Here is a 26,573-nt window from a genome sequence, read left to right on the forward strand (position 1 = left end):
TAATAGCTGGAGGGGGTGAGACATGGATGGACTGCTGTTCCATGGGCGGCTTGCTGACATGGTGACATGAAAAGCTATTTCTGAACCTAGCTGGATGTATTTGCAGACCTGCCGTAGCTGAGTCCAGCTTCACCATGTGTCCTTGCACAGTGATGGATGCTGGTTTTTGGCCAATCCCTTGTGTCGCTCTTGATGGTTGGACCTATATTTGTTCATTTCTGGCAGCTTTTAGCTCTGCATCGCTGCTTATTTATTTCTTGGCCTTATGTTCCTTTTAGTCACAACCTTTTCTTTCTTTGCTCTGAGTCGCATTAGATTGCTGCTGCCACCATTGTTCCCTGCCTCGTGTGCTTTCCTGCCAGCCAGGAAAGAAAGAAAAGAACGAGGAAAGGAATGGGAAGGTGGGAAGGTGGGGAGGAGAGGGCAACAGATCTGATGCCATTTTCTTTCCTTTGAGCATGTTGGCCCTTACAGTTTTGGGGCAATACAGCTTGCCTTTGATTGTGGGCTGCATTCCAGGGGAGGATTTTTCAAACGGGCTGTTAGCAAATCCTCTGTCAAGCCATAAAAATCTGTTCCAGCCCTCTTAACTTGGCAAGGCTGGGAATTTGCAGTGCGTGCGCTGGAGAGCCTGGTAGGGTCCCCTGCTGGTGGCCAGCCCTGCAATGGGGCTGCTGCTGCCTGCCCTTGGCTCCAGGTGCAGCGGAGAGGGTAAAATGGGCTAGCTCTGTGGCAGCCCCAGAGGGTTTTGTTTTAATGTTAACATGTATGGGAATTTCTGTTAGCCGAGCAAAGCAAAACAAAAGGAAAACCAAAACAAATAGTGAAGCTGCTTCACTGGGTGTGGGTGGAGCGGTTCCCCTAATGTCAGGGGAGGAACTGATGAGGAAGACAGAGAGGAATTTCAGTCCTGAGTAAACTGCAAAATCTCAGGGATGCCTGCCTGACGTCGGTGCAGCCGACATCTGTGCGCCCAGTGTCATCCGAGACGTGCCTGACGCTGGTTGGTATGGATTAGGGCTTAGTGACACCAGGCTAGGGGTGCAAAAAACCCACAGTGAAATACAACTCCTCAGGGTAGAAAGGAGGCTGAGGCAATTGGCACGGAGATCATAATCTTTCTTTTCCTGCTGCAGGATATACGGTCTTTATTTTAGGCTCTCTTTTGTAGTATAAGGTGATCCGTGTAGGAGCTGACAATGGGCGTACATTAAGGGAGTGCAGAGTGCCAAGTACAATGCCAGATGCACTGAGAGGTCTCCGCAGAGTTTTGGGAAAAGGAAGCCAAGCCAGGGTTCAGTGTTCCTGAAAGGGAGCAGTTTCTAATAATAGGAGACATTGAATCAGCCAGAGAAATGGTGTGTCTTAAACGAAGCGTAAAATCGGGCGACAACAAAATTTGAGAGCAGTGCCCTGAAATTGTTACTTCTGCGAGGACTCCTCTCGGGGGCTCTGATCTAGGTAAATGGATTTAGAAGGAAGTCCTCCACACTTTGTCAGTGACACACGGACAAAAACCAAAGAGTTAGTGCCTTACATTTTTCTGATATAAAACAATTAGTATCCATTAGCAAGGGGTATATTTAGCAGATCCTAAACGGACGCTACACTGCAGAAAATAAAATGGTGCTTTTTCTGCTTTCAGTCTTTGCTCATTGGTATGTACACATACACGTCTAATAAAAGATCATGAAGGATATCCAGAGATTCTTATCCAATCTATTTCAGAGTGTATTACAGAGATACCATCTAAAGACAACACAGACACGTTCCAGCAAACTTACTTTGAAGCACAGCAGCCTAGAAGCCTGAGAGCTATTGCCAATGTAAAACTTTTATTGATTTCAGTTAATTCGCAGCAACAGTACTAATCAAATAGATTTAGCTTTATAGTTTTATTAATTACCAAAATGTAAATATGATGTTAGACTTCCTTCTTCTGGAAGCCGTGTATTCTCTAGTGGCAAGCCTTGGGACTTCAGGCATACCGAGCACGATAGTGATTTATCAGCCCTTTTTAGTTAGCATCGGGAAACACGAAATAAGAAATGATCTGTGCGAAATAAGGAATGATCTTCATGAGCCGAGCGATGCACTAGATGGCACTGTTGGTTTGAGTTTTACCACAGCCGCCTTCTTCTGGGGAACTTGTCTTAATTAGCTTCCTTTTGAAAACAAACATGCTGTTCCAACAGAGGGTCAGTGTACATTGTTCTGGGCTGCTGCTTTTATGTTTATAGTCATGTAATCAATATGTTGTAAGGGTAATTAATTTTTAACTTCAAGCCAATTGTAGATCAAATGCCAGTAGAGTTGCTGGGTGGAGACAGTTTAATTTCTTTTGAAGCAATGATACTGATTAGCTGCAAAGGGTTCGCAGTGAGTTGCTAGAGATCCAGAAGACCTTCTGCTTTGAAACTCTGGTGCTAACTTTAAAGTAACATTATTACTGTGATACAGATTAATGAGTTGTGGCATAATTCTGATACAGTTCCTCTCATGTACTCGCTATAGTTTGTCCTGCCAATTCCTATTTCAAAGCAGCTTTATTTGCTTTGACTATTCTGTTCCTATCAAAGGCATGGCACAAAGTTAACACTAAACTGATCAAACTCACTTTCTGCTTTTCATCTCTTTTCTCTTGTTATCTGCCTTCCGGGACTCTAGAGGGCCCACGGCTAAGGATGAGATTGTGACCCTCCGTACAACAGGGTACAGGATCCTGCAAGAAGCCGGGGCATTCTCCAATCTCTCTAGGCCATGTACGTGGGTCGCACTGCCAGGCTGGTGTCCTGTCCTCCCTTCCCCTTCCCCTTCCCCTTCCCCTTCCCCTTCCCCTTCCCCTTCCCCTTCCCCTTCCCCTTCCCCTTCCCCTTCCCCTTCCCCTTCCCCTTCCCCTTCCCCTTCCCCTTCCCCTTCCCCTTCCCCTTCCCCTTCCCCTTCCCCTTCCCCTTCCCCGTGGTCTGGCCACCCCTCACAGTCCATACTTTGAGATATTTGCTGCCCCTACTGCCAGTGCTTTCAGCCATCCCCTTGATGCTTCCTTGTCTGTGAGCTGACCTGTCTTGATCATATTTTCATCCCTTCTCGCTCTTTCATCTTCTTCCTTGCCTCTGTTCTTCAACATTCAAACAAATTAGAGTCTCAACACTCGGCTCTCCATCTCCTGTCATATTACTTTAATATCTTCTTCCTGCTCCTTATTTTTTAACAATCAATAAATGGGCCATTTTCATGGATAGGTTATTGATCACTTCTCCGGTTGTCTGGATTCTTTCTGATCTAGTGTCTGTGTTTTCCATTACATTAAAATTTCACTAGAGGCTCTGGCTATCCATTCTCGGGCAAGTCTCAGGGCCTCTCTGCTCTCCTCATCTTCCTTGATCTCTTGGCCGACTTCTGAGACTTTGATCATTTAATTGGATCTCATGCCAAGTAAAACCACGAGCACCGGTTTAATCTGAAATTAAACTTTTGTTTAGTCTAACATTAAAATATAAGGTCAATTTCAAAACAAAAATATTTCACTTTCTCTGAAAAAAATCCAACCTTTCATACTTCTGGGCTCAAACTGTTAATTGAATTCAGTCTGAACAACAATTTCTCTCCTTTTGAGTCATACTTTTGAGTAAAACTGACCAGTTAATGGGACTGTGTTACTGAGCTGAGCTGCAAACGTCTCTAATTTCTGCTGGAGCCAAGAATAGCTCTTGGTATAGATGGGTATGGCCATCAGCTATTGAGACTTGTCAGATTTTTAACCTTTTCAGGAAGACAAAACATCATAAGTCGGATAATGATCAGCAGAGTTTAAGATCCAACTATTACATTTTTTTATAACAGATGACTCTTGTGGCTGTTAGAGGCAAGACTGCAGCTATTGCAGCAGACCGTTCTGTAGACTGTAATCTACATTTGTTTGCAAAATATTAGATAAAGATCATGAAATTTATTCTAGTTTTGAGACAAACTAGAGATGGATATTTGCAGCATACAGAAAGATTGAAAACCCAATTATTACAACCACAAGAACTGAAAAGAAAAATCCATGCTGTCTTTCTGCCTGCCTGTTCTGCAGGAAGCATTTTTTCCATGCCCTTAATCACAGTGCTTCGGAGTAGGGTTGCAATGTGCACTTGCCAAAATTGGCTGTTTTGGGAGGCGGTGGGGTGGGACAGCAGCGTGTAGCAGTGTATTTACAGTAGAGGGAGCTGATGTTCAATGAGTGCGTGCATGAGTATTCACTGCAGTATGGCTCCTTATCAGTCTGCAAGCACTACAGAAGAAATATTTCACCATTTTGGGGGGATACTTCTGCATCCCTCACCCACTGGGTCCTGTCACAGCTGATCTCTCCAGTAGCGAGAGTGGCCTCAGGGAGCACTTGTCTGAAAAAGTCTTCTTCTGGGGCCAAGGGACATCTTCCCATGTCAGGTGTGACATGAGGGAAACTGGATGTAGTGTGTAAATAATATTTCAAACATTGAGCCTAGCACACCTCCTACCAAAGGCTGATGTTTCCACCTTTCTAAATATAACTTCCTGCTACACTGCAGACAGCATCTCCTTTGTATTCCTAGCTTTCCTGTGCTCCCTGCCCTTGGCCTGGGCTCTGTCTGACACATCTCACAAATGAGTGCTCAAGAAATTCGTTGATTTACAGCCCTCTTTTTGCAAGCCAGAGATCTCTAGTTCCCTGGAACCGGCTGGTTGAATTATGCAAGTTATTCAAAGATAATTAAAAGAGACACAGCACATGTGAAACAACAGAATACATATGCACTCAAAAACATGGAGAGTTGTAATTCCTTTAAGTGAGTTCCTTTGGATAATGCAGGATAATGGGCTGAAGGACTGGGGCTCCAGCTACATGAGCTCCTGCCCCTGGCTTTGCCGTCACTCTCTTTGGAGAAAGCTGTCCTCCCGGTGAGGCAGCTTTCCTGCCTGCCACGGTTCACCTAAGGTAAGCACAAAGGAATTAGCTGGGGAAAGGACGTTGTTCCGAGACAAACATAAGATATATACTTTAAAAAATGAAAAATAAAGGACTCAGAGGATTACTGACCCATCTATCTTGTATATCCTGAAAGATCCTCAAACAAGTTATAAATTTGCCGTGCTAGCACCTAGTGCCACAGTTCTCAATCTGCTTGCGTTTGTGGACAAAACCTCCAAGCAAGCCAAGTGCTGTAGTGCCTTGATTGTCAAGACAACTTGGATTATCTCACTGCTCGTTTCCTTTAGCCATGAGCAACAGAGCTGCTGGCCTGATCACTCTATAAAGCAGTAAGTAGTTTTGAGAGTACCGAGTTCATCCCTGGCACCACTCTTAAGAAATGTGGACAAACTGGGAAGATCCAACAAGAAGAAAGTTAACGTGTTTAGAAAATACGTTATATGAGTAAAAGTTGAAGAAAATCTTTTAGCCTAGAGAAGACTAAGAAGGGAATTCTTGAAAGGTTAAAAGTTTTCTGTAAGTAAAATGGCAGTTATTTTTTTGCTGTGCAGACAGAGTTGGGGCAAACAAAAGGGGCGTGGGTCTTGGCACCAAGGAAAATCTGGAAAAGCTGTCCAAGGAGGACTTTAGCAATAGTGAACACATAATGAAGCCTTGAAGTCCTTGTAGCTTGGGCAGTTTTTTATTTTGTTATTTAAAGAAAACCTGTTAGACAAACATTTGGCAAGGCAGGTTAGGTGTGTTCATCATGTCTTGGTGGTGTGGGATAGACCAAATGATTTCCTGACATTTTCTCCAGCCTTATATTTCTGTTGGAGTCCTTTGAAATGTATTAATGAAGAGAAATATCTCCCCAGGCTTGGTAGTATTATTTATTATACTTAGTATAAATAATAATTTCCTTACAAAGGAAAGCTCATATCTCCAAAACTGATTCTTTCTGCTCATTTTCTGGTCAGCTTTCCTCCTCGGGTCTTGGCGTTAGTCATTATTGTAGCAGGAGAAAATTATGATTAGCTGTTTAAGCAAAGGAGTATTTGATTAGAAGCATCAAAAAAGGAAACAAGGAGGCCTTTATGATGACATTTCTATTAGGGAATTCTCCCAATTGTACAGTGTTTCATAATCGTGGATAAATTTGGTGTTAATTTCCTTAACGAGCCTTTCTCAGAGTGATTGATTTTTGAGCTGTATGCCATTGTCCTTGTTACTGGATAATACCTTCATGTTGGACAATATACTGATGTTATCCCAGCTGATCACAGCGGTAGGATGGATTTGCCTCTTTAAACAGCCTCTTATCAGCTTTCCCTTGTCTTGAAATATAAATTATTGTAGACTGAGGGACATCTCCCGTATTCTCTAGCGTGGCTTTGCTCTGTGAGAAGATGCACTATGTATTCAATCTGTTTCTGAAGAAAACCCAGTCCACAACATAAGCATCTCAAGTTTTGGATACCTTTCACGTACATGAGAAAACACAACACCGGCATTGCAAAACACAGATAAACCACAGCAGCAGTGCACCTCATTCAGATACCCTATATCTGGCTGACACAGCCACCTCTTGGCAATGCTTTAGCACTAAGTGGAAGTTCCCTGGAGACTCTATAAGTCTACCACTTCATGCTTAGGTAGCCGGGATTTGCAATACATCTGGGAAGTGAAAAAACACTGGGAAGCATTTCAGATCTTGAAGGAACTGACCGCTCCAAACAGATGGCTTCTTTCCAGAGAAAGCTCTTCCAGCTTTCAGAAATGCTGCTCATAAAACCTGACCTAGCTGTTAGGGGTAGAATATAACTGAGTAACGGGGGGTGGAGAGGAGTGATATTAAACTTTTGTAGAAAAGAGCATTGGAAACCTTAAGCAGTAAAATCCTTTGATCTCATTGTGGTCTCTAATTCCTCTATTGCAATTGAATGTATGAATGTTGGATAAAATTTCTGTGTTCTCATTCAGTTGGTAAAGGAAGGTTTTTTTTTTTTCAGTTTTCACTGAAATGAGAACTTGATAGGCTGAACTCTGTCTGAAAAAAATGCTTATGTATGTTGTATTTTATGAATGAATCTGTTTGGCAGCCTAGCGCATAAGTACGTTATGAAAAATATGATCTAAACCAAGCATTTCATTAAGGAAGGACATTTGTTAGTGGCTTTCTGTATGGGCTGTTAACCTTCATGGCCACCAATTTCCCTGCAATGAAGTTACTATTCTAACACCATTCCACGTTTTATGTAGCAAAATATAGGACTACATAAATTTTAATGCAATGGTGGTAAGTACTATAGAGACTTTGGGAAAAGTTCCGCGTGAATAACAATTTGTTCAGCACAGAGATAAGGATTTGTTTATATTGATCATCACCATCCAGCCATTATTTTCCTGTTCAGGATTGTCTGCGGTATGTAATATCGGGTGGATATTTGCACATGGAACCTCTATATTGTGATGCCTTCTGGTATTGTGAAGATAAAAGCCAAAAAAGAGGATGAGATACTTGGTAGATCAGTTCTGGTGAATGAAAGAACCCTCAACTACTGCAGAGAATTCAGTAGTTTCTGCCGGATAACCTAAAATGAGCTTTCCTGGACTCTTTCCAAACCACTTCAGTTTTGATAAGACACAAAACCTATTTCAAGATGCCCAGAACAGCTGATAGAAGACAATTTCATTCATTTATCCAAGGAAGCCGGAAGATTTATTCTGAAGGTATTCACTCTCTTAAACATATGACATAGAATTAAGCATATTTTAAAATAATTTACTTTGTAAGTTTTTGATGGTCTTAGAAAAACCCTGCTGCTATAAATTAATGTCGAGATACCTAGCAAATACATTTTATAATTTTTTGTGTTACAGCCATACAAATATATTTCCAGGATATTTTGGGGTAAACTTAATATTCACAAAAACAAGCAGAAATACGCTTGTCAAAGAGGTGAGTTTGTTTTCATCATTTCAGCGAAATGATTCAATGCTCCCGGAGTCTGCATGGGCCTGACAAACCCTTACCCTCTTCCCATCGGATTCAGAGCCGATGTTCTAAGTTCTGGCAACAGCTGGAAGTGTTTGGTGCTTCAGAAATGTACGGAGGACACAGGCAGTACTGTTCTGGGACATTTGTACAGTTATTGAGCTGTTGACCTTACAGGGAAATACTTCTAAGGCTGTTACGACTGTTGTGGCCAGGTGGCAGGTATGGTGCATAGGCAAGGCTGGCAATTTGATAGAAAAGCTAATTTCAGTAGATATGTTTCCACTAGCTGACAATGAATGAAGAAGCTATTCAGATACTTACACTTCTCTACAAAATGCAAAAGTTACATGGTTAGAGTGTTTTTAACTTTCTGAAGCTGTTTGTCCATCCTGTAGCTGTAACCTCTTCTACGTGTAAGAAATCCACTAGCATATGTTTGGGTTGGATGTGACTCATTCCTTGTTACGTCCCGTTTGCTGACTAGGGTATACATGTTTTCAAATTATTGCATGTGTTTGCCACAAGTTTCGCACCATATCTATATTTATGAGTTCCACCAGGCTGCAGCTCAGCTGTCTTTCTCAAATTGTCTATTTTTTTTTTATTTTCTGTGCCACAAAAATGATAGAGTATAGCAACCGTGTCTGAAGTCCTTTTTTCCTCACTAATTGAAGTCCAAACTGTATTTTTGTGTTTATTTTCTTCTTTCTTTTTTTTTTTTTTTTCAAACTTACAAAGTATGCCAACAACCCCAGTGAGCTGTGAACTCGTGGCAGCTGAGGCGTCCATGTTTGGTCATGCACCCTAAAGTTTTTGGCAAGGACACTTCTTATATTGTGAAGGAGGACATTCAGCTGTCATTTACACCAGAGAGGGGCTCAACGTGTGCTTGGTAATTAGAAATCTGGCAAGTATTAATACACAGTATTTGTAGAAACCCACGGAGCCTCAGAGGCCCAAGTAAGGATGACTTTTCTGTTAAATTGTCATAATGGACGTGAGAAGACATCCCGCAGATGCTGACGAACCTCCTAACAGCACCAGGCTGTTGCAAAGTAGTTACTACCATGAAAGAAAAGCATAAGAAAACAAGGTTAAATAAGTCACCCTGCATTAGTGCCTACCAAGAAAGAAAAGAACAAGAAAATTGAGTAAATAAGTCACCCGTCTTCAGTGTTCTAGCATGGGTTGTACAAACAAAACCCTATCAAGTCTGACCTACAGTTTCTGGCTATATTTGCTTAAATCCCTAAATAGATCTCTGTTCTTTTCTTGAGTCCCGTGAGACTCCTGCTCCAGCTTTTATGCTAACTTCAGACCCAAGGAGGATGGGATGAAGTGACAGAAGGAGGAAAAAGAAACCTGAACACACCTCTCACCCTTTCTCTAGCCCCAAACAAACTAACTGAGAAACCAGAAGCCCAGCATGGCCTGCTTGTCCGAGCTGCCCCAGATGGCCTCTCAGCCAGGAGGGCCTCTATGGGCTGCCCTGGCCTGGCCTTCGGCCTCCCCGAGGCACAGCATGGCATGAGGAGCTTGCCAGCTCCAGGAGGGAGAGCGCCTAGGTCGATGGTCACGTCAGCCAAAGAAGCGTCGCTCCTCGCAAAACACGAAGCAAAATTTGTTCCTCTCCATCCCTCAGGAGGTCGTGGAGTGGCAGCACGTGCTTGACCTTAATCAGAGAGACAACCTTTCAGTGCTCTCATTAGAAGTGATTTCACCTCTAGTAGGTGGATGGCGGTTTTAAAAGGCAAATTGACTGATAATGTCCAAGCATGCTGCTGCGGGGCCAGATACCGCTCTCAGCTGTGCCGGTGTCAGCTGAATCAATCAAGTTTCTCTGAGTTCTCCCTGCTGCTTATGAGATCAGGATTTCTTGTAAATGTTTTTACTAGCAGATCTGGCAAAACACTGAGATTTCCTGTGTCTTTCTTCGATGCTCGGAATACTTAGTTCATGACCTATTTGTTAAAAGTAATGGAAATTGGAATGTCTCAGGAATAGATGTTCGGTTTCATAAGAAAAATAAAATAAAAAAAAAAGGGATTTGTATTTCATTTATCAGCTTTTACCTCTTTCTGAGATACAATGTTATAGCTTAATGCCAGAAATGAAATTTCTGAAGGGAGAGGTTAATTTGTAGGTTTAAAATTATTTTGATGCTATTTTACAGTTGATCACCCATACTGCTTCTGTAACAAAATTGTAATGTACCTTTTCTCTTCCTTTGGTTATATAAGGCATTTCAGTCCACACTTCATGACTGTATTTAACACGATATATAGAAGGTAAGCAATATGCAAAACCGAAGGAAGCCAATTGTACAGTGTACCATTTATATATATATTTATATATTTTATAGAAACCTTTAATATTGTTGGATGTATTAAAAACCTTCCTTAATATAGGCAAATTTTTTACAAAGGTTGAGTTAGCAATGCACCCAAACTTCTGAGTGAAATCAACAGCATCATTTCTGTGGGGAGAGGATATCCCTCCCTATTTTTTTTTAATCCCTTGGCTTACGCATAGGGTATCCCTTATGTAACTTTTTCATCATGGGCCATGTCTACTGTTAATATGAATGTCAGGGGACTGCTGCCAGCTTAAGTCAGCTGAAGATCTCATGCAGAGTGTACCCAGCATAAGCAAAGTTACTGAGCATGGGAAGCTTGTGATTCTGTTGACTCTTTCCAAAATGCGTTATATATTGCATCGCTTAAAATCATGAGTCGTAATCAGAGGAATGTGTTACAAATCTGGTATTTAAGTTCAGACCATCATTTTGCTGTGCATTTTTCTGTTTTATATTGAAGACCCCGATATTAATAGCAGACTGCAAGAAAAACTTGGAAAGGTTTTACTGACTTTTCAGGGAAATCCTGAAAATGTGTTGGAAAATAAATTACGTGTAAATAAACAGAACGAAAAATGTCAGAGCATTTAATTGCATTGGGCTTGTGACACAACAGAAGAGCTGCTATTTTGTATGTGCTTTTTCCCTAAAATATTTTAACATTTTGAGGTGAAACCAAGCATATACATTTTCTGTTAATAAGTAAATGTAACTGGAAAAATTGTGGTTTCCTTGATATTTTGAAATTACAAGTGCATATAAATGCTGGTTTTAATTGGTTGAGACTTTGCACATCAGAATATTTCAGAGTGAATTAAGTACAAAATGCCACTCAGGTAGGCCGTGGGAGGAACCAGCCTTTAGTGTCATTGTGTTTATGAGTCGCACAGGGCACTGAACATTGCAGTGTTTGTGGGGTACCGACTCAAAATTCACTTTACAGAAGTGAATTTGTGAGTTCAGTGGGATATGTCTTATCTGATTGCTAAGAGCTAAGGCCACTGCAAACTGGAAAGCCGCCTGTCTTCAGGTGCCGCAGATACCAAGCACCTTGTAGAAATGAAATGCGTGATGGATGACCATGATCCTCATAGCCGTGATAGGTTCAGATGCACTTTTGTGCTTGAAGTTTCTTGTGACTCATGACTGATTAGGGAGCCTAGGCACTGAACGTGAGCACTGTCATTCATCCATCCTTGGGCCAAACAGCTACTCTTTGCAGTGCCTACATGAAGAGCTTCAAATGTCATCCCCAACACTAAGTGCGTGAAGAATTTTAAGGCTCTGCATGGGTGCAGCCTGTGAATGGGGAAGAGACTTTCCAACCAAAGAGACGTTGCCAAAATTGTTTGCTACAGTATATTCTGCACTTTTCTCTGAAGCATATAGTACTGGGCTGATGAACCCGTGTGCTTGATTTATTGGAGCACTCTCCATATTTTTATGTTTCTGAGCTTTTCCTCTCTGTTGCTCTCTTTCACACAGTTCCATTGGTTGCTATTCCCATCTTAGAAAAAAATGTACAGACTTTTATCAGCTTAATGGTCAAATGTTAACAGTAATAACAGCACTCAGAGTATAAAGTATTACAATAATTCATTTTAATAACTTGTTTATTAGGTCATAACAACAACTATGAACATAAGTACCATTCAGCTCTTCTGCAGATACATGAACTTACTAACATCAAATCTTAACCAGAATCACGTATTCTTACAGGTGTCCCAGACACAACATTAACTTTATTAAGCAAAAGTTCATAAATAGTAAAAATGTCCTCTGTTTCACATTGCAGCGTTCCTCAAGCATGTATGTACAAGTCTGGAGTATCTTCTCCAAATCTATGTGTCATAAACTTCCTTAGCTGTTTTAACAACCATAGAGATGATTTTTTTGCCTGCAGCAAAGCCTTTTGTCCTTGAGCAATCTACAATTAGTATTGCTCTCAGCAGACATGAAAGTTTGTTTCTGAAATGAAAGTGGTGATGAAACACAGTACAAGATTATCTGCTCGTAGTTTGCCTACACACTCTGCCCTCATTATAAACCTTTCAGTTATAACACTGTCTCCCAAGAACAACATATCTCCCTTATATCAGTTCTTTATCCACACTACCTCTCTTTGAAGATCTTAAAATGGTTGGCTTCAAGCAACAGAGATATTATACTTAGGGTGGAGTGTGTTTGCAGTCAGTTATCTTCCTTTTTAATATTTACACAGTATTTTTAAGGTTGCTACAATTTATGAATCATGTACGTTGACATACATTTTCTGAAATGTTCACAGTGCAGTATTTTGTGGCCTAACCAAACCTTGTAAATGTCATTAAAAATAAACTTTTTTTTTTTTAATATAAAAATAGAATACTTTATGTGTTTACACCAACAAACCCAGTTCTATCCTATACTAAACAAGCTATACAGTAGTATGCACAGAATTCCACAGGAACAGAAATGACATGTGATGCTTGCCCTAAAGCTATAGTACTCCCCTCTAATGAATGAAAGTTTCATTTACTCTCTCTCTTCATTTTCTTTTTCTTGTTATAATGGAGAAATAAAAGTAGGTATCATAATTCACTTGGTTGTGTGATCCAAGAAGAGGTTAGGGGGCCTAAAGCTGTTTTCTTCTTTTGATCAGTCTTCTAGCTTCTTAGGGCTGGCATGAAAAAATTATCAACATGTCTGCTATGGCACAGTCTTCTTAGGTCAGGGCTGGCTGCAACACCTCCACTCTTTACTCACCTTTGGCAGCAGCTCCACCCAAGTGTAGGTGGCACACCTTCAGCTCCTTTGCTGTGTGACTCACCAGCCAGCAGCTCCATATAGTAGCCAGCCTGCCTGTCTCCTCTACCTCTCTAGAATAATGCAGCCCATATTACTACATCTCAGGGATTAGCCTGGCATTTAATATGGATGCCTTCAAGTTTTTAGTCTCTGAGAATAGTTACTTCTTTACTGAAAGAGTTGGAGGCTTTGCATTTTTTTCAGTGAGTGATCCGTCAATATAGGCTGTTGCTCAAGTGGTTGAATGTTGGAATGAAGTTGACACTAGGAATGCTTAAAGCTAGATGCTTTTCTGCTCATTTTATGTACCGTCTGACTACATAAGAGGACTGGCAAGGCTGACATGCTTATTTTACTGTGCACAAATTCTTTGATGTTAATTTCTGCTGTTGAAGACATTCACCATGAAGCTGGCTCTATTGGCTGTTTATCTTCTAAGAAACCAAGTTAATATAGTGCAAAAATCCAAAGTTTGGACTGTGCAGGAGGAAAATATATTTTAAAACTCTTGTATCATTGTTTATCTAAGCCTTTTGTGTGAAAACCATTTCTGCACTGCTCATTATCCTAAAGTACATGCAACAGTAATAGTCCTTCCAGCCTTATTGATTGGTATTCTACATTCTTCTTCATGGCATTAATGAGGAATCTTTGTTCTTGGGTCCGAGCTCACATTAATGAGAACTAGCGAGAACTAGCTCTGATGGTAGCAAACAACGTTTCCATTTGGTAAATTGATGCAGTTGTCCAAATACTTGGAAATTACTGTGATGGTTTACAGAATCCCATAGCCTTAAACAATATGATATCACATCCTTGTACTAGTGCAACTTGGGCAACAACATAAACATGTGCAACAGTGTTCTCACAAAGACTGGGCAGTAAAAACTTGTGGACAAAAGGTTTCATTTTTTCGTTCATACAACTATGAATGGATTTTCCTCTGTTTTAGACATACCCGTCATGTGTCTACATCCATGTCTGTATTGTCTTGTGATGATAAAAGAGAAGGATAGGGAGCAATGCACTTCACGTTGACATAAGTAGCATTGACATGAACATAGTGTTCCCCAATAAAAGTGGAGAAGATTGTTGATATTTTTGAAACAAGTTCAGAAAATGCTGGACGCATCTCAGGTTTTGGATGCCAACACTTCAGCATGACTTCATACCTGCCATTCAAATAAAAGAAGTGTTCAATTATGAAATTATGTAAAAAAGCAAACCAAAACAAAAAACACCCTATTTTTCCCCCACAGTGTCAGTTTCTGTAACATCAGAATCAGCAGCAGTTGCAGAAGGTTTTGCAAACTACTTACAGTGGATCAGGGCAGTATTCAGGTTGTAGCAGCCTTCTTCCTTGTAATAAGTAAACAGTTATATCGAAAGAATTTACATCAGGATAAGGTGGTGCCCCTCTTGTCATAAGTTCCCATAACAACACCCCAAAGGACCACTAAGAAAACAAAGAAATAAATAATAAATGATAGGTTTGGAGAGCTTTACATTCCAGTTTTAGAACATAGTTTGACAGATTTACGTATTCAAGTGCGTTGGTTTTCCTTTGAGAAGTTATTTTACTGCATTCAGCTTTCTTTTAAGTGGGCTAATAAACGCTGTAGGGACTTGAGGAGCCACTTAAATTAGAGCCAGAGAAACTCAACCAAATAAAAGAAAAGAAAAGCCTATAGGCCTACTTAGCTGGTATAAATTGGCAGACCTCTTTTGAGGTTAGTGGAGTGCTGCCAATTTACATGATCTGATGATCTGACAAAACCTGTGCAAATACATACTGAGGAGAGTATATGTGGTGAAAATTCTATGCTTCACAGGCTAATTTGAATCTGGACTGAAAGGAGGGCTAAAATACAAAGTAATCCAGCCAACTAATGACTTCAGATTATAATTTTTTCTTCATAAATGGACAGGTAATACTTGAGATTGCTGTAGGCAGTCAATAAGCATTTATAAAGCAAATAAGGACTTTTTGAGACCTATTACATTCTAAGAGTGTCAAAGTTAACCTGCTGTTTTTTCAAGCTTTCCAGAGCCCCTCCTATAACAAGGTTCAGCTCCAACTTGGCTCCTGGGAATGTCCTTAGTTTCCCTTGGAGTGCGATTAAACTCCTAATTCTTTCCTGAGTAGTAACAGATAATTAGGTCAACATCTTGTTGCTTCGTGATTGGGACAAATGCTTTTTCTGGTTATAAAAACAGTCGCTTATTGTTACATGAACTAAAGTTAAATTCAAATAGAAGTTCTGGTTTGGAGTTAGTCCATTCTTTAAATGCTAGAAGGCAATATGAGAGAAATTAATAGGTGATACAAATATGTTTCTACATTACCACATCTGACTTTGTTGTGAACTTCTGAGTTTGTAAACTTTCTAAAGCCATCCATTTCACTGGCAGTTTAGCTCCTGTTTTATTGTGCACACTGTAGTATTCTTTATCATAGACATCTCTAGCAAGACCAAAATCAGCAACCTTGACAGTGAATTTTTCATCCAACCTGGAGAAATGACAAAAAGTATTATCCTCAGCTGAGCAGACAGTATTTACAATGATGGCAGATTATAAAGACTGACTTGCATTTTTGATACCGTGACTTTGGAAGGCAGTATGTTGTCTTGGAACTATTAACTAATATTACATTAAAACAAAAAATGCAGCAAAGTATATTTGATACCCATTTAACAACAGTGAATGAACTCGGGAAATTACTGATACTGTTTTGATAATACAATTCAAATTACAGGTCTTTTGAAACAATTGCTCCATAGAAAAAGATCTTTGCTAATAACCTATATATCCTGATTAAGTGCTACATCATTTCTTCCACAGCTGTTTCTTCCCCTGTATGCTTAGAAAACTCTCATTTTTATTTCCAAATCAAAGTATCACCTTTCCTATTCACTTTCAGTTTGGGTAAGGAAGGACGTATCATTATCTCAGTGACTGCCCACACCTAATAATTGATATAATAACAAAACCAATACCAATGAATCATAGAATCACAGACTATCCCAAGTTAGAAGGGACCCACAAGGATTACCGAGGCCAACTCCTGAAGGGAGAAGGAGGAAACCCTGATGGGTTGTTGGGAGGGCGGTTTATGACATAGCTGCTTCCTGCACCTCTTCTAGGATAGTGGAATAGATTCAATAGTTCATGGGGACTGTATTTGCATCCTGGTTTTCTTCTGGGGCTGCGTTTCTGAGTGCTGAATTGCATGACTCCTCAGGGGAATGGGGGTCCTCAACCCTACATCTTCCTCTCATGTGGTAGCAGCTATCCAGTCTCTGAAGTACTGAGCCGTATAAAAGCAGCCATTCAGTTGTCAATATGAGATATCCTGATAGCTGTTACCTTCTCCCCCAAGGAAGAGACAGCAGGTGAGTGGGAAATGTCCTGTTGCTATTCCTTGGATTTAGATGAGACGAAACAGGACTCTTATTCAGTAACCCCATTTGTTCTTTGTTCTTAGGAAACCTGAAAATCATGTTGCTTGCTATTTTTTTGCTCACTGAAAAAAAACAAAAACCAGCAGCTGCAAGAAAATTTTCTTTTCCAGAGGCTGTTCAACTGCATGTGTGCACACTTTGAAAAAGCATAAGAAGCCTAATGTTGCGAGTGAAAAACCTTTTTGCAGTCAGAGTTCCAAATTATCATGTTAAAAATAAACTCTATCATTTAGTACTGTATCTCATTAGTTCACAACATAGGTGATGAATCAGCATAATACTCTTTGCAACTACTGTATCAGTCTTTTTGTGAACTGAACTGTCTGGCTACCCAGAGACTAGTAAGATTCCTTGCATACTCTTATTTTTTAATGTAAATTTGTGTGCACATTTGAGACAAAGCAAACTCATACTTATGTAATGAAAAATTACTGTCAAGAAGTCTCACTGTTGTTTCTTTGTATTCCTGTTTTTCTCACAAAGTTCCCTACTGCTAGGCGCGGCAGCAGAGACGTGCTGCTTCTGAAGAGGTTGGGTGGAAGCACAGCAAGTTGAGACAACAGCAGTTTAACTTCCCTAAGGAGATGCCTTTTAAATTCTCTAACCAATGGTTTTGAGAGACTCCACTTTCACCTCAAAATTTCTTATTTCCCACACTCAAAAAAGCTTATGTGTAACAAGTGAGCCTTTAGCAAGCTGAGTAGCTCATCAGCATGCAAGACAAACATCGGTGTAATTGTGGAACAATGAAAAAACTCCAGTTTGACTAAAAAAGGAGAATCCTGGAAACCTTTATTTACCTCATCTCACTGTCTTACACAAAAGAGTGTGATAACGTAGCTAGAAATGTATGTTTATACTTACATACAGTTTCTTGCTGCCAAGTCTCTGTGCACAAACTTTTTGCTTGCAAGGTATTTCATCCCTTTTGCAACCTGAAGGCCAAATCCAATTAAATCTTTTACCGTTGGGTTCTGTAAAATATAAACATTCATGGTATAATGAATGCAGAAACCAAAGAGCAGACTGTTTTTTTTTTGCTGTAACTTTCAGTTTTTGACTTGCCTATCTTGTCACCAGAATGATCAAGACAAGTTGGTGCTCACAGTAAAACTGGCCTAAGTTCAGTCAGGTTCTTATGCCCAGTGAGGAAACACCTGAAGAAATCAACAGAACTGAAAGACTCCAGAAGAGTGGAGTTTGCAGCATAAGCAGCATTACTTGGGCTGGGAAGCTGAACAATATTCTGAAACTTCAACATCACAGCTGATAAACAGAATTCACATTTGTGAACTTAGAGCATGTAACTCAGTAGAAGTTTCTACCTGTGACCTTGGAGCTCATCAGTTGGAAATGGCCAGAAAAGAAGGCAAAATATCTGGGGCAAAATAAGTGCAAGCTATCATCAGTATGATGCCATGGAAAAGGTGAACGAGACCTTAGCAGTTACCAGGGAAAGACTGGTAATTCTGCTGGTCTACAATACACTGGTGAGACCTTACAGAAAATGTTAAATATAGGAATAAATATAAAAATAAACCTGTAATTCCTTAATCCAACAACATGACTTGTTATGTGACAGTAAGGTCCAACAGATTATTGCTGTGTTGACATTGTTCTATATCCTTTTCTTCTATGCAACAATCCTGTTCAACTGTGGTTATTGTTCTATTTATTTCAGGGAGGCCCATGGCACTATGCACAGATAAGGTCTCTGGTGATTGTAGAATGAAATAAGCTCAAAAGGGAAGAGGTACCTACCTTACAAAGCTTAACTCCTCCAACAATTTTTCAAAATGCTTTTTTAAAAAAATAAATTACTGGCTATTGTTGATTGTTATCAATGGCAAAATCCCATTGGCTCAGAAGTTATTTTATATTGCCCTACCATTGTGAAATGGGTGGATAGTACAGTAAAAAGTGCACCTGTAGTCTCATACTTGAGAGAAAAAAGTGAGGCCCGTATGAGAAATCTGTAGCCTTTCAATGAAAATTAAGAAAATCTCTGATGAGAAAGTAGTTTGTATAACAATTAAAAAAATAACAATTACTGGTTTACTCTCTTAAGATAAGAATTAAAAATATTGATAACAGGACTGTGACACTCTCTCGCAGGATGTGAAGATCCCTTACCTAGGAGCTGGAAGTGCAGATGGTGACAACTGGCACAGCTGTTACTGAAGCCAATGGAGATATGCCACTTTAAACCAGCAGATGGTTGGGCCCCTTGACTTAAATCTCATAACCACATTTGTTTATAAAAAGGCTTATGGATGGGAAATGAGAAATACTTATTGCTGATAATTTCTGGGAAACATTGTAGAAGGGAATTTGAGGGGGAAGGGAAGGAGTGGCAGCGCTGTGGTTGGGCTCGGTGCCAGCCTAGGCAAGTGCCAAAGGTTAAGGTGTAATAACAGCAGCAAGCTATATACGTAATGTAATTATCAGAGCTTATAACATGTGGTGTTGGAGCAGGGTGTGGCTAGACTTGCATTATTGTTTCATTGACCTCACCGTACTTACATGAGTCTCGTTCCTAATGAAGTTTCGAAGATCTCCGTGTTTCATGTATGGGAGGACGACTAAGGGGGATCCTTCATTAGGCAAACAGATTCCCAGGAGTGACAGAACATTGGGATGAGTGAAATCTTTCATGATTATTCCTTCTTTCAGAAACTGAGCTACTTCTTCCAGGTCTGTAATCCCTGAGAAATCCAGTAATAAAATGAAACAAATAAAAAAATTATTGAACTACGGTTCATTTCTGTACAGCATGTCTTTGCACAATTGAAACTGATAATGAGAAGCTACAAATGTGCTCCTCACCTCCCACATTACAACTAGGCTATGTGCATAGTTTTTCTTACAGTGACCAAATGCGCTGCTTTTAATTAATTTTTTTATTATTATTTTAAAATTCATTTTAATTACATTTCTCTTCTTCTTAGTATGAATGGAATAAAAACACTTGAATAAAGCCTTTAATAAATTTTGTTACAGTCTCTTCTTGTTTTTCCAGCAGTTTTGCCTGCTGCTCAGCAATTTAATTTCCAAAAGCAAATCTTAAGTAGTCAGTAGAATAAAAAATGACATTGTCTTTCCCTTATTTTCCTCTGTCCTGTTCTTTATAGAAAGAATACATGGTCATTTCATTTGATGAACAAATATATAACAATCTTATATAGCATATATTTTAGATACCTCATGGTATCTAAAGTCATTGGAGTTGCTCCATAGATAAATTTGATTCAGATGCAGCTAAGAATTTTTATTTGTGAAAGTACACTTCACTGTAATTGATTAGTTCACTTCAGTTTTCTTTGGAATTGAGGTAATATCTCACTATCAAACAGTTAACTCACTATTCAGTGACTTCACAGCGCAGTGAATTTTCCTGCCATCGTTATCCAGCAATGTCCCATGGTACACACACCCAAAATGTCCTGTATAAAAAATGAACAAGATTAGCTTTAATAAGTAAAATTAGCTTTCTTTTATTTTCCACTGGATAGCAATTATCCTTTAAGAAAGTAATCACACTCCATTTCTGTCCAATTCCCCACACTTGTAATGTGCACTTCAGAACTAACACATAAAACTGTCATTACATAAAATGAAAACTCTTTTTGCAGCATAATTGATATTTCTTTACCTAGATGAAGTATATAAATAATGACAAGACTGGCGCCACAACTGTTTCTTATTCTTGTAATGACTATGCACACAAAAACCACGTCAGCCCATTGCCACCATACTCTTTGTGGATATATGGAAAAGGGCACTGGAAGGTACAAGGCAGCAGCAGTTAGAAGGAGCTGATGTGCCCAACTTCAACACTTGTTCCCAGTGGTTTGTAATTCCATGCTAACTGGTCCACCAAATTGTACAGCCTAGATGTGTCTTCAGTGGTAATTTGAATAAGGAGGCACTGTGGGCTTACTATTTTTCAGATCTTGAAATAGAAAATGTCGGGTGTTAAAAGTGGTGTGTTGACCATGAAATGTTTTGGAGTTGCCCTGCTGATCACAGATTAGCCACGTCACTGGGGGGTAGTCTATGGTTTCTGCCATGGCCTAGTTCCTAATGCAAAATATCACTGAAAAATGATGAGCCCAAATTGCCTTCTTGCTGACAGTCTAAACAGTGAAATAAACTGGAAGGAACGCATAACGCCTTCCTGAACATGTTCTTTACTGTCAAAAAAATGGGGTAGTCTGCAGACTGAGGAGCCCTACTAGGAGAAGTCAGCTTGACCTGTTTGGAAAACACAGAGAACTTCGAGCTCAAGGCACATGCACTAAGATCAACCAGATCAAATTATGTACATTCATTGGTGACTTTCCTTAACAGGTGTACTACTTACTAGGCACTTTTAAAATATTAATATTTTCAGTTAGAAAGTAAAATAAGTTTTGTCGTTGTTGTTGTTTGTTCATTTTTTTAGTTTTTAGTTTTTGTCAAGTGCGAGTTCTGCAGAGACCACAAGACTATTTGAATAATACTACTATGTTCCAGTCATAAGCCCTGGTCAGAGCCTTGTTGGCCTTAATTTTGGCTTGGGGTAAAATTAATGCAAAGTTTGTTTTATAAAAGCAACTCAAATCCCACCAGACAAAGATCGTTAGGAGCCTGGGCACAAATCCTAAAGCTTAGATTGGGTGTGTCTGAAATATTTTTGGGTTTGGCCCATTTCTAGTTATGGAGGTGAAAATTAAAAAAGGCTTAATTTATTTGTTGTCATTCCTGATATTTTTCAGCATTTAAAAATGGGAAATTACTTGGCCTTCTCTGAAACAAAAACGAAAAGCAAAAGGCCCACCCTTACTTTGGGGATGATGAAGTGTAATACATGGAAGGGAAACACACTGACTGTGTGTCTGATTTCTGGCTATTTTCCTGCAGAAGAGACACTAGGAATATCATATATAGCTATTTTTTATCAGGATTCTGATACTCAATGGGAGACCTCTTATGCATGATCTGAAGAAGTACTGAAAATCCAGTTTCCACTTGGGTTACTAGTGGGTACTCAATAGTATGGATTTTAATAAATGTCACTAACAGAAATACTGACTCGGGCTAGGAAACTGGGAGAGAACCCACTTAAGAAGTTGTAGAGGAATAGGGGTGACTGCAAAAAATCAGAAAAATAGGAGACTTACTCTATCAGGGACAAAAATAAAGGGATGGGAATCACGCGCTACACAGACCTGCTGTCGCGATGAAAGAGGAATGAAGGGGAAGAGAGAGCCTTCAACAGGAGGAAACAGTGAACTCTTCAGAGCTGGGGGAAACTCGTGAAGGACAAATGGGTGTGTGCATTCACCTGACCCATGGGGACTTTCACTGAATGCATTTAGTCACTGCGGGGATTTCAGTGTCATACAGCAATCCTGCCAGCTCTCAGGGTAGGAGTTTAGGACTCACTGGTGCTTCCTCCTTAGCATCCCCTGCTATTTAGGCATTTGCCTTCAGCTTGTGTAATGTTCTGCTGTAGCCTCACTCCTGCTCTGCAGCCTCATGGATCAGACTAAGATTTTTGGTGGCCTGGAAGAGGGTAAGAGTGAGGCAGCTGTCTCAAGCAAGTCTCTTGAGTTCAAAGGAATCTTTTTAAATGTAAGACTCCTTCCCTTTTCTGCTGTCTTCTCCAACTCATCAAACACACAACCCCTCATCTGACTTCAAAGAACCTCCTCGGTTCTCCCCTTGATTCAGTGCATGGGATGCAGTTCTGTAAGAGGTAAAAAGCCTGAAAAACCTCCATATAGATCCCTTATTCAGAATATTTTATGATGAATGGGTGTGCAAAAAGAACACCAGACTGCAAGGCAAAAGTCACAGTACCTACCTCTTCCTATTACTTCGCTGAAATGCACAATCAGGCTGTCAGCACCAATAACCACATGCTGGACTTCTTTGACCAGGTCAGGATTTAACGCACTGATATCAATGTGGACGTTGGTTTGAAGAAGTGGACTGGCTAAATCTGAATCCCCACTGGACAGAATTGGGGAGAGGTCAGAGTGAGGATACTGGGCAGGTCTGCACGATCCATTCTGAGACATGCTTGGAAACTGATCTGCAAGATGAACATAACACGAACTGTTATAATACTTTTAGGCTTCTCCTCAGAAAATGAAGAACTTTATTTCATTGGTGAGCTAGGGTTTGAGTTTACTGGTTAGGAAGTAGCTTAGATTTGCAAAAGTTTTGCTCAGAAAGGGAAAACAAAAATATGCATTGCTAGTCTGCCAAACTCCAGGAAAACCATGTCACTAGAAACTTATACTTGTCTCAACTCTACTTAAAAAAATAAAAAAATAAAGTAAATGGAAATTTGAAAGTAAATGGAAAAAAATCCACTTTTCTGAGGGGATTGAATGAGGTCTTGTCACTTCTTGCCAAGTGCAGTTTATGGCATTTCTAGTAATTGGGAGTAACAAGAGTAAAATGGAAATATGACAATAATATGGGAGGAGGAAGTAGTGAACAATTAAAAATATGAAAACTTGTATTACTGTCATGTTCTAATTTGATAGGTAGCTCTACTTTTCATGGAGGTTTCCAAACTGCTGGTGACTAGCTATATTTATCCAATGGTAAATATTCAACCAGGGAAATGCCTAGAGGTGATTCATATCCTGTAACTACTGAAGATAATACAGTTGGTGCTACTCATGAAAATAACATGAGCCAGCTGATTTAAAAGAGCAGAAATTAAAATGCTTCAGTCAAGAAAGGAGTATTTATTTGAGAAAATTATTTTTGTCAATATCATGTTCACGTATGTTAATTTGCTTTTGTTTAAATGATTTTTCATGGCATTTTAAGTGATAGAATCAAGGAACCAAGTTTAATTTACACCAATTTTGGTCTGGAATGATTCCAGTGGAGTCTGTGAGCAGGAATTAGCCCAAGGTCAAGAAGGAAAAAAGGGAATAAATCTGACAACAGAAATTATCAGTTACCTTATTGCACAGACATGCTTTATATATTTATGTATAAAACCTGAGATATTTTTACATAGTGTTATCACACTAGGTGCAGAGAAAGACTCAGTATTGCTCTACCTAGAAGCAAGAATAAAAACTCTTCCATTTACAAAACCACGTTTATGTCACTAAAAGCAAGTATCTATTTAATAGGAATAATAAAATTAGCTATAATTGTGAAGTAATTTTTACAGCTGCTACATGTAAGAGTCCATGTTTTCTAATGTTCCTGTCATTTTATTCTTTTACAGTAATTGAAATGAACATTCCTATGGCAATATTCAGTGAACAAACCTCCTTCTTTGGGGTGTTATCTGCAGTGCTTTGCCAGTGAATAGTGGCCCCAGGATCACTGATGATTTACCCCCCAACAAAGATCTTTCCACAGTTTTGTCTCTTATATCACTTTCCCTTCTGAACACTGGCACAGGCTTTCCTTTCCTTCAGGAATCTTTCGATCAAGAAGCTTCCTGTGCCAGCTGATGGCAGCAATTACAGAATCATAGAGGAAGCTGGGAACTGGTCTGGCCCTCAGACAGCTCCATGTTTGGGAATTACAAAGGTAGAATAAGGGTTTGGAGTGATTTCTATTAAGATGCATATAGCAGTCTTCTACCTGGAATAGTACAATAGTGTGCGTACAGAAAGACTAACACACATCTGTGATATCTCAAATACCTTAGTATGGTAACTCCTAATAGTTGAGGACTGTTTAGTGGTAATCAAAATCATGGGTTCCACACATCTTATAGGACATTTTCATGCATCCTTTGCACCTCAATCTTTGGAAGCACCAGAGAAAATCAGTTCAAATAGTAAACCTATGAACAGTAAACCATGCTAGTCCCTATACAACAGAGACACAGGCAAACCAGATCAAAAATTGAAATTAAGATATCAGTCAAAATAGCTATAACCTGAAGACAGATGAAAAGCAAGATGTATAAAATGGCATTATCTGTACAGATTTACAGTAGAGATGTACCTTCTAGAAAAGTTGATCTGTAATCTACAGATTCACTTGAGACCATTTCTGTTGTTGGACTTACACTCCTTGCGCTCACCAGCCTGTCCAGATGAGGAGTGTGAACTCTGCCATCATAGCGCACTAGATCACTTCCTAGATCTGAAGGCGGAGGAGAAAGAAATATTGGAAAACCCTCATGTTTACTGTATGCCAGCGTTCGTTTAGGTATTCATTTAATTTTAGATGTTCTACTCTGCTGGGAAGAGGGTCAGGTTGTTGTGGAGGCAACTATGGGCAGGACCTGAACTTCAGCTATTTCAGTAATACAAGAGTTGCTGTAACTTGTATTAAAGCCCCATTGTTGGCCATACTGAAAGATCCAAAGGAGCTTCAAAGCCTCTGGGGCCGGCTTCGTGACCTGACTGTGATACCACATCGGGACAAGACCTGGTTATACAGTAGCTCCCTCCTTCCCACTTGCATAGCACAGCATTTCCCACTGGAAGGAAACTCAGACACAGGGGACAGAAAGGAGGCACAGTTTGACCAAGTTCCTGATTTGGGTGAACAGGAGACCAGGATACTGCAGTGCTCTGTTTTGCACAATCTAGGCACAGCCTGAAGGACTACAAGGCCATTGGATGAAGCTGAAATACATGTGGTTGCAGGCGTGTCCTTTACTTGTCCCCTCTTCTAAGGCTGACAGAGGAAAAGAAGTTACTAAGTTTCCCTAATAGCTCAGAATTTCCCTCTGTAAATCCTTCTGTAGGCACAGCATGGCCCTTCACCCAGCTCAGGCAACAGCCAAGGGCTGAAATGCAACTGAACATTGGACTAGATTGTGAAAGTTTGGCTGGCAGGTTACAGAAGGGTATTGCATGGCACTTAAGCAGATCATAAACTGAAGTATATTTAAAATCTAAAATACAAAAACTGAATTATTTGATGGAATTGACTATGATGGACCTTTAATTTGTTTGTTCTTTCTTCTCCAGAAAAAAAATACCAAAATGATAAAAATTAAAACTGATGTTGAAACAACTCCAGCAATTAGTCCTGTGAAATTCTGATCTTGCTTGATGAGCACTTTTCCAATAACTGTTGACAAAACTTCTTGCTTCCACTGAAAAACAAAAAAAAGAAAAAAAAAGTAGATAGTGTGATGATATTAAAAGACAAGTAAGAAGTAGATTATTAGTACTGAAGTAAAGCTGATATATCCCATAAGAATTAAATCTTGACTTTATGATGCTCTACTGAGATAAGATACTGGGAGTGAAGAAATTATTATATTATAAAAATTATTAAAAATTATATTATTATACGTGAGACCAGTTCTACATTTTTATGATTCATTTTATACTTTCAAGAGGGACATGGCTATGTATGTGCTACACCACACAAATGGCACACACACCCTGGATAACAGGATCCCACTGCTGTCAGATGCTAATTCAAGATGCTAAATTCACACCTTTACTCAAATGGTGCAGGGATGCAGGGAAGTGAATGGGTCTGTGGATACATGGGCTGAGATGTATGTTAGAAAAATGCCCAAATGTCTTTGATATGTGTCTTTCTGGCATAACCACTCTGTAACATCATACTCTCTTTCTGTTGACAGTGTGCCTGCATTTTAGTTCCCAAGGTCACGTGAGTCTGTCCCTTGCCAGCTTCTAACTTGTTGACAGTTTAAAGAAACAAAACAAAACAAAAAAACAACCCCAAAATCAACAACCGAACAAACACCGAGCAGCTAACAGGGAAAAACTGTTTTAAATCACACGGCACTAGCTCAGTCAGTTGGAATGCATTTGGCCATCTTTTCTCTTCCTCCCGTGGAATTCATTCCTCTGGGTACTGTAATGATGGATTTGCCCGTCAAAAGAGCAAATTTTCTTCTTCGCTGGGCAGACTTCAATTTCTGAGGCTCCTTGCCAGTAAACAAGCAGAAACCTTATTTAACCCCTTTATGCTGTATCCTTTTCTACATATGGAATATGTCACACGTATCTGTTTCTTAGAGGTTATGTCCTACCGTCACATTGTAGAACAGACTGAATGAAGTTG

At 39.7% G+C, this 26,573-nt stretch overlaps 1 protein-coding gene across 10 annotated transcripts in view; it reads right to left on the reverse strand.

The window, feature by feature from the left end:
- Window positions 1–11,872: 11,872 nt before the first annotated feature.
- Window positions 11,873–26,573, reverse strand: part of MET (MET proto-oncogene, receptor tyrosine kinase) — a 91,265-nt gene continuing 76,564 nt past the window's right edge. For all 10 annotated transcript variants that reach the window (XM_080606880.1, XM_080606873.1, XM_080606879.1 and 7 more), the window contains 9 exons: window positions 25,470–25,626; window positions 24,522–24,662; window positions 22,393–22,623; window positions 19,907–19,987; window positions 19,068–19,249; window positions 17,409–17,518; window positions 15,427–15,592; window positions 14,400–14,536; window positions 11,873–14,252 (listed from right to left, as the gene is read on the reverse strand). In XM_080606880.1, coding sequence (XP_080463006.1) covers window positions 14,042–14,252; window positions 14,400–14,536; window positions 15,427–15,592; window positions 17,409–17,518; window positions 19,068–19,249; window positions 19,907–19,987; window positions 22,393–22,623; window positions 24,522–24,662; window positions 25,470–25,626 — 1,416 coding nt within the window. In that variant the 3' untranslated portion in view covers window positions 11,873–14,041. The remainder of the gene's footprint in view (window positions 14,253–14,399; window positions 14,537–15,426; window positions 15,593–17,408; window positions 17,519–19,067; window positions 19,250–19,906; window positions 19,988–22,392; window positions 22,624–24,521; window positions 24,663–25,469; window positions 25,627–26,573) is intronic.

This window comes from Anser brachyrhynchus, assembly GCF_964034855.1.
Source record: "Anser brachyrhynchus genome assembly, chromosome: 1".
In the NCBI taxonomy this organism is placed as follows: Eukaryota; Metazoa; Chordata; class Aves; order Anseriformes; family Anatidae; genus Anser; species Anser brachyrhynchus.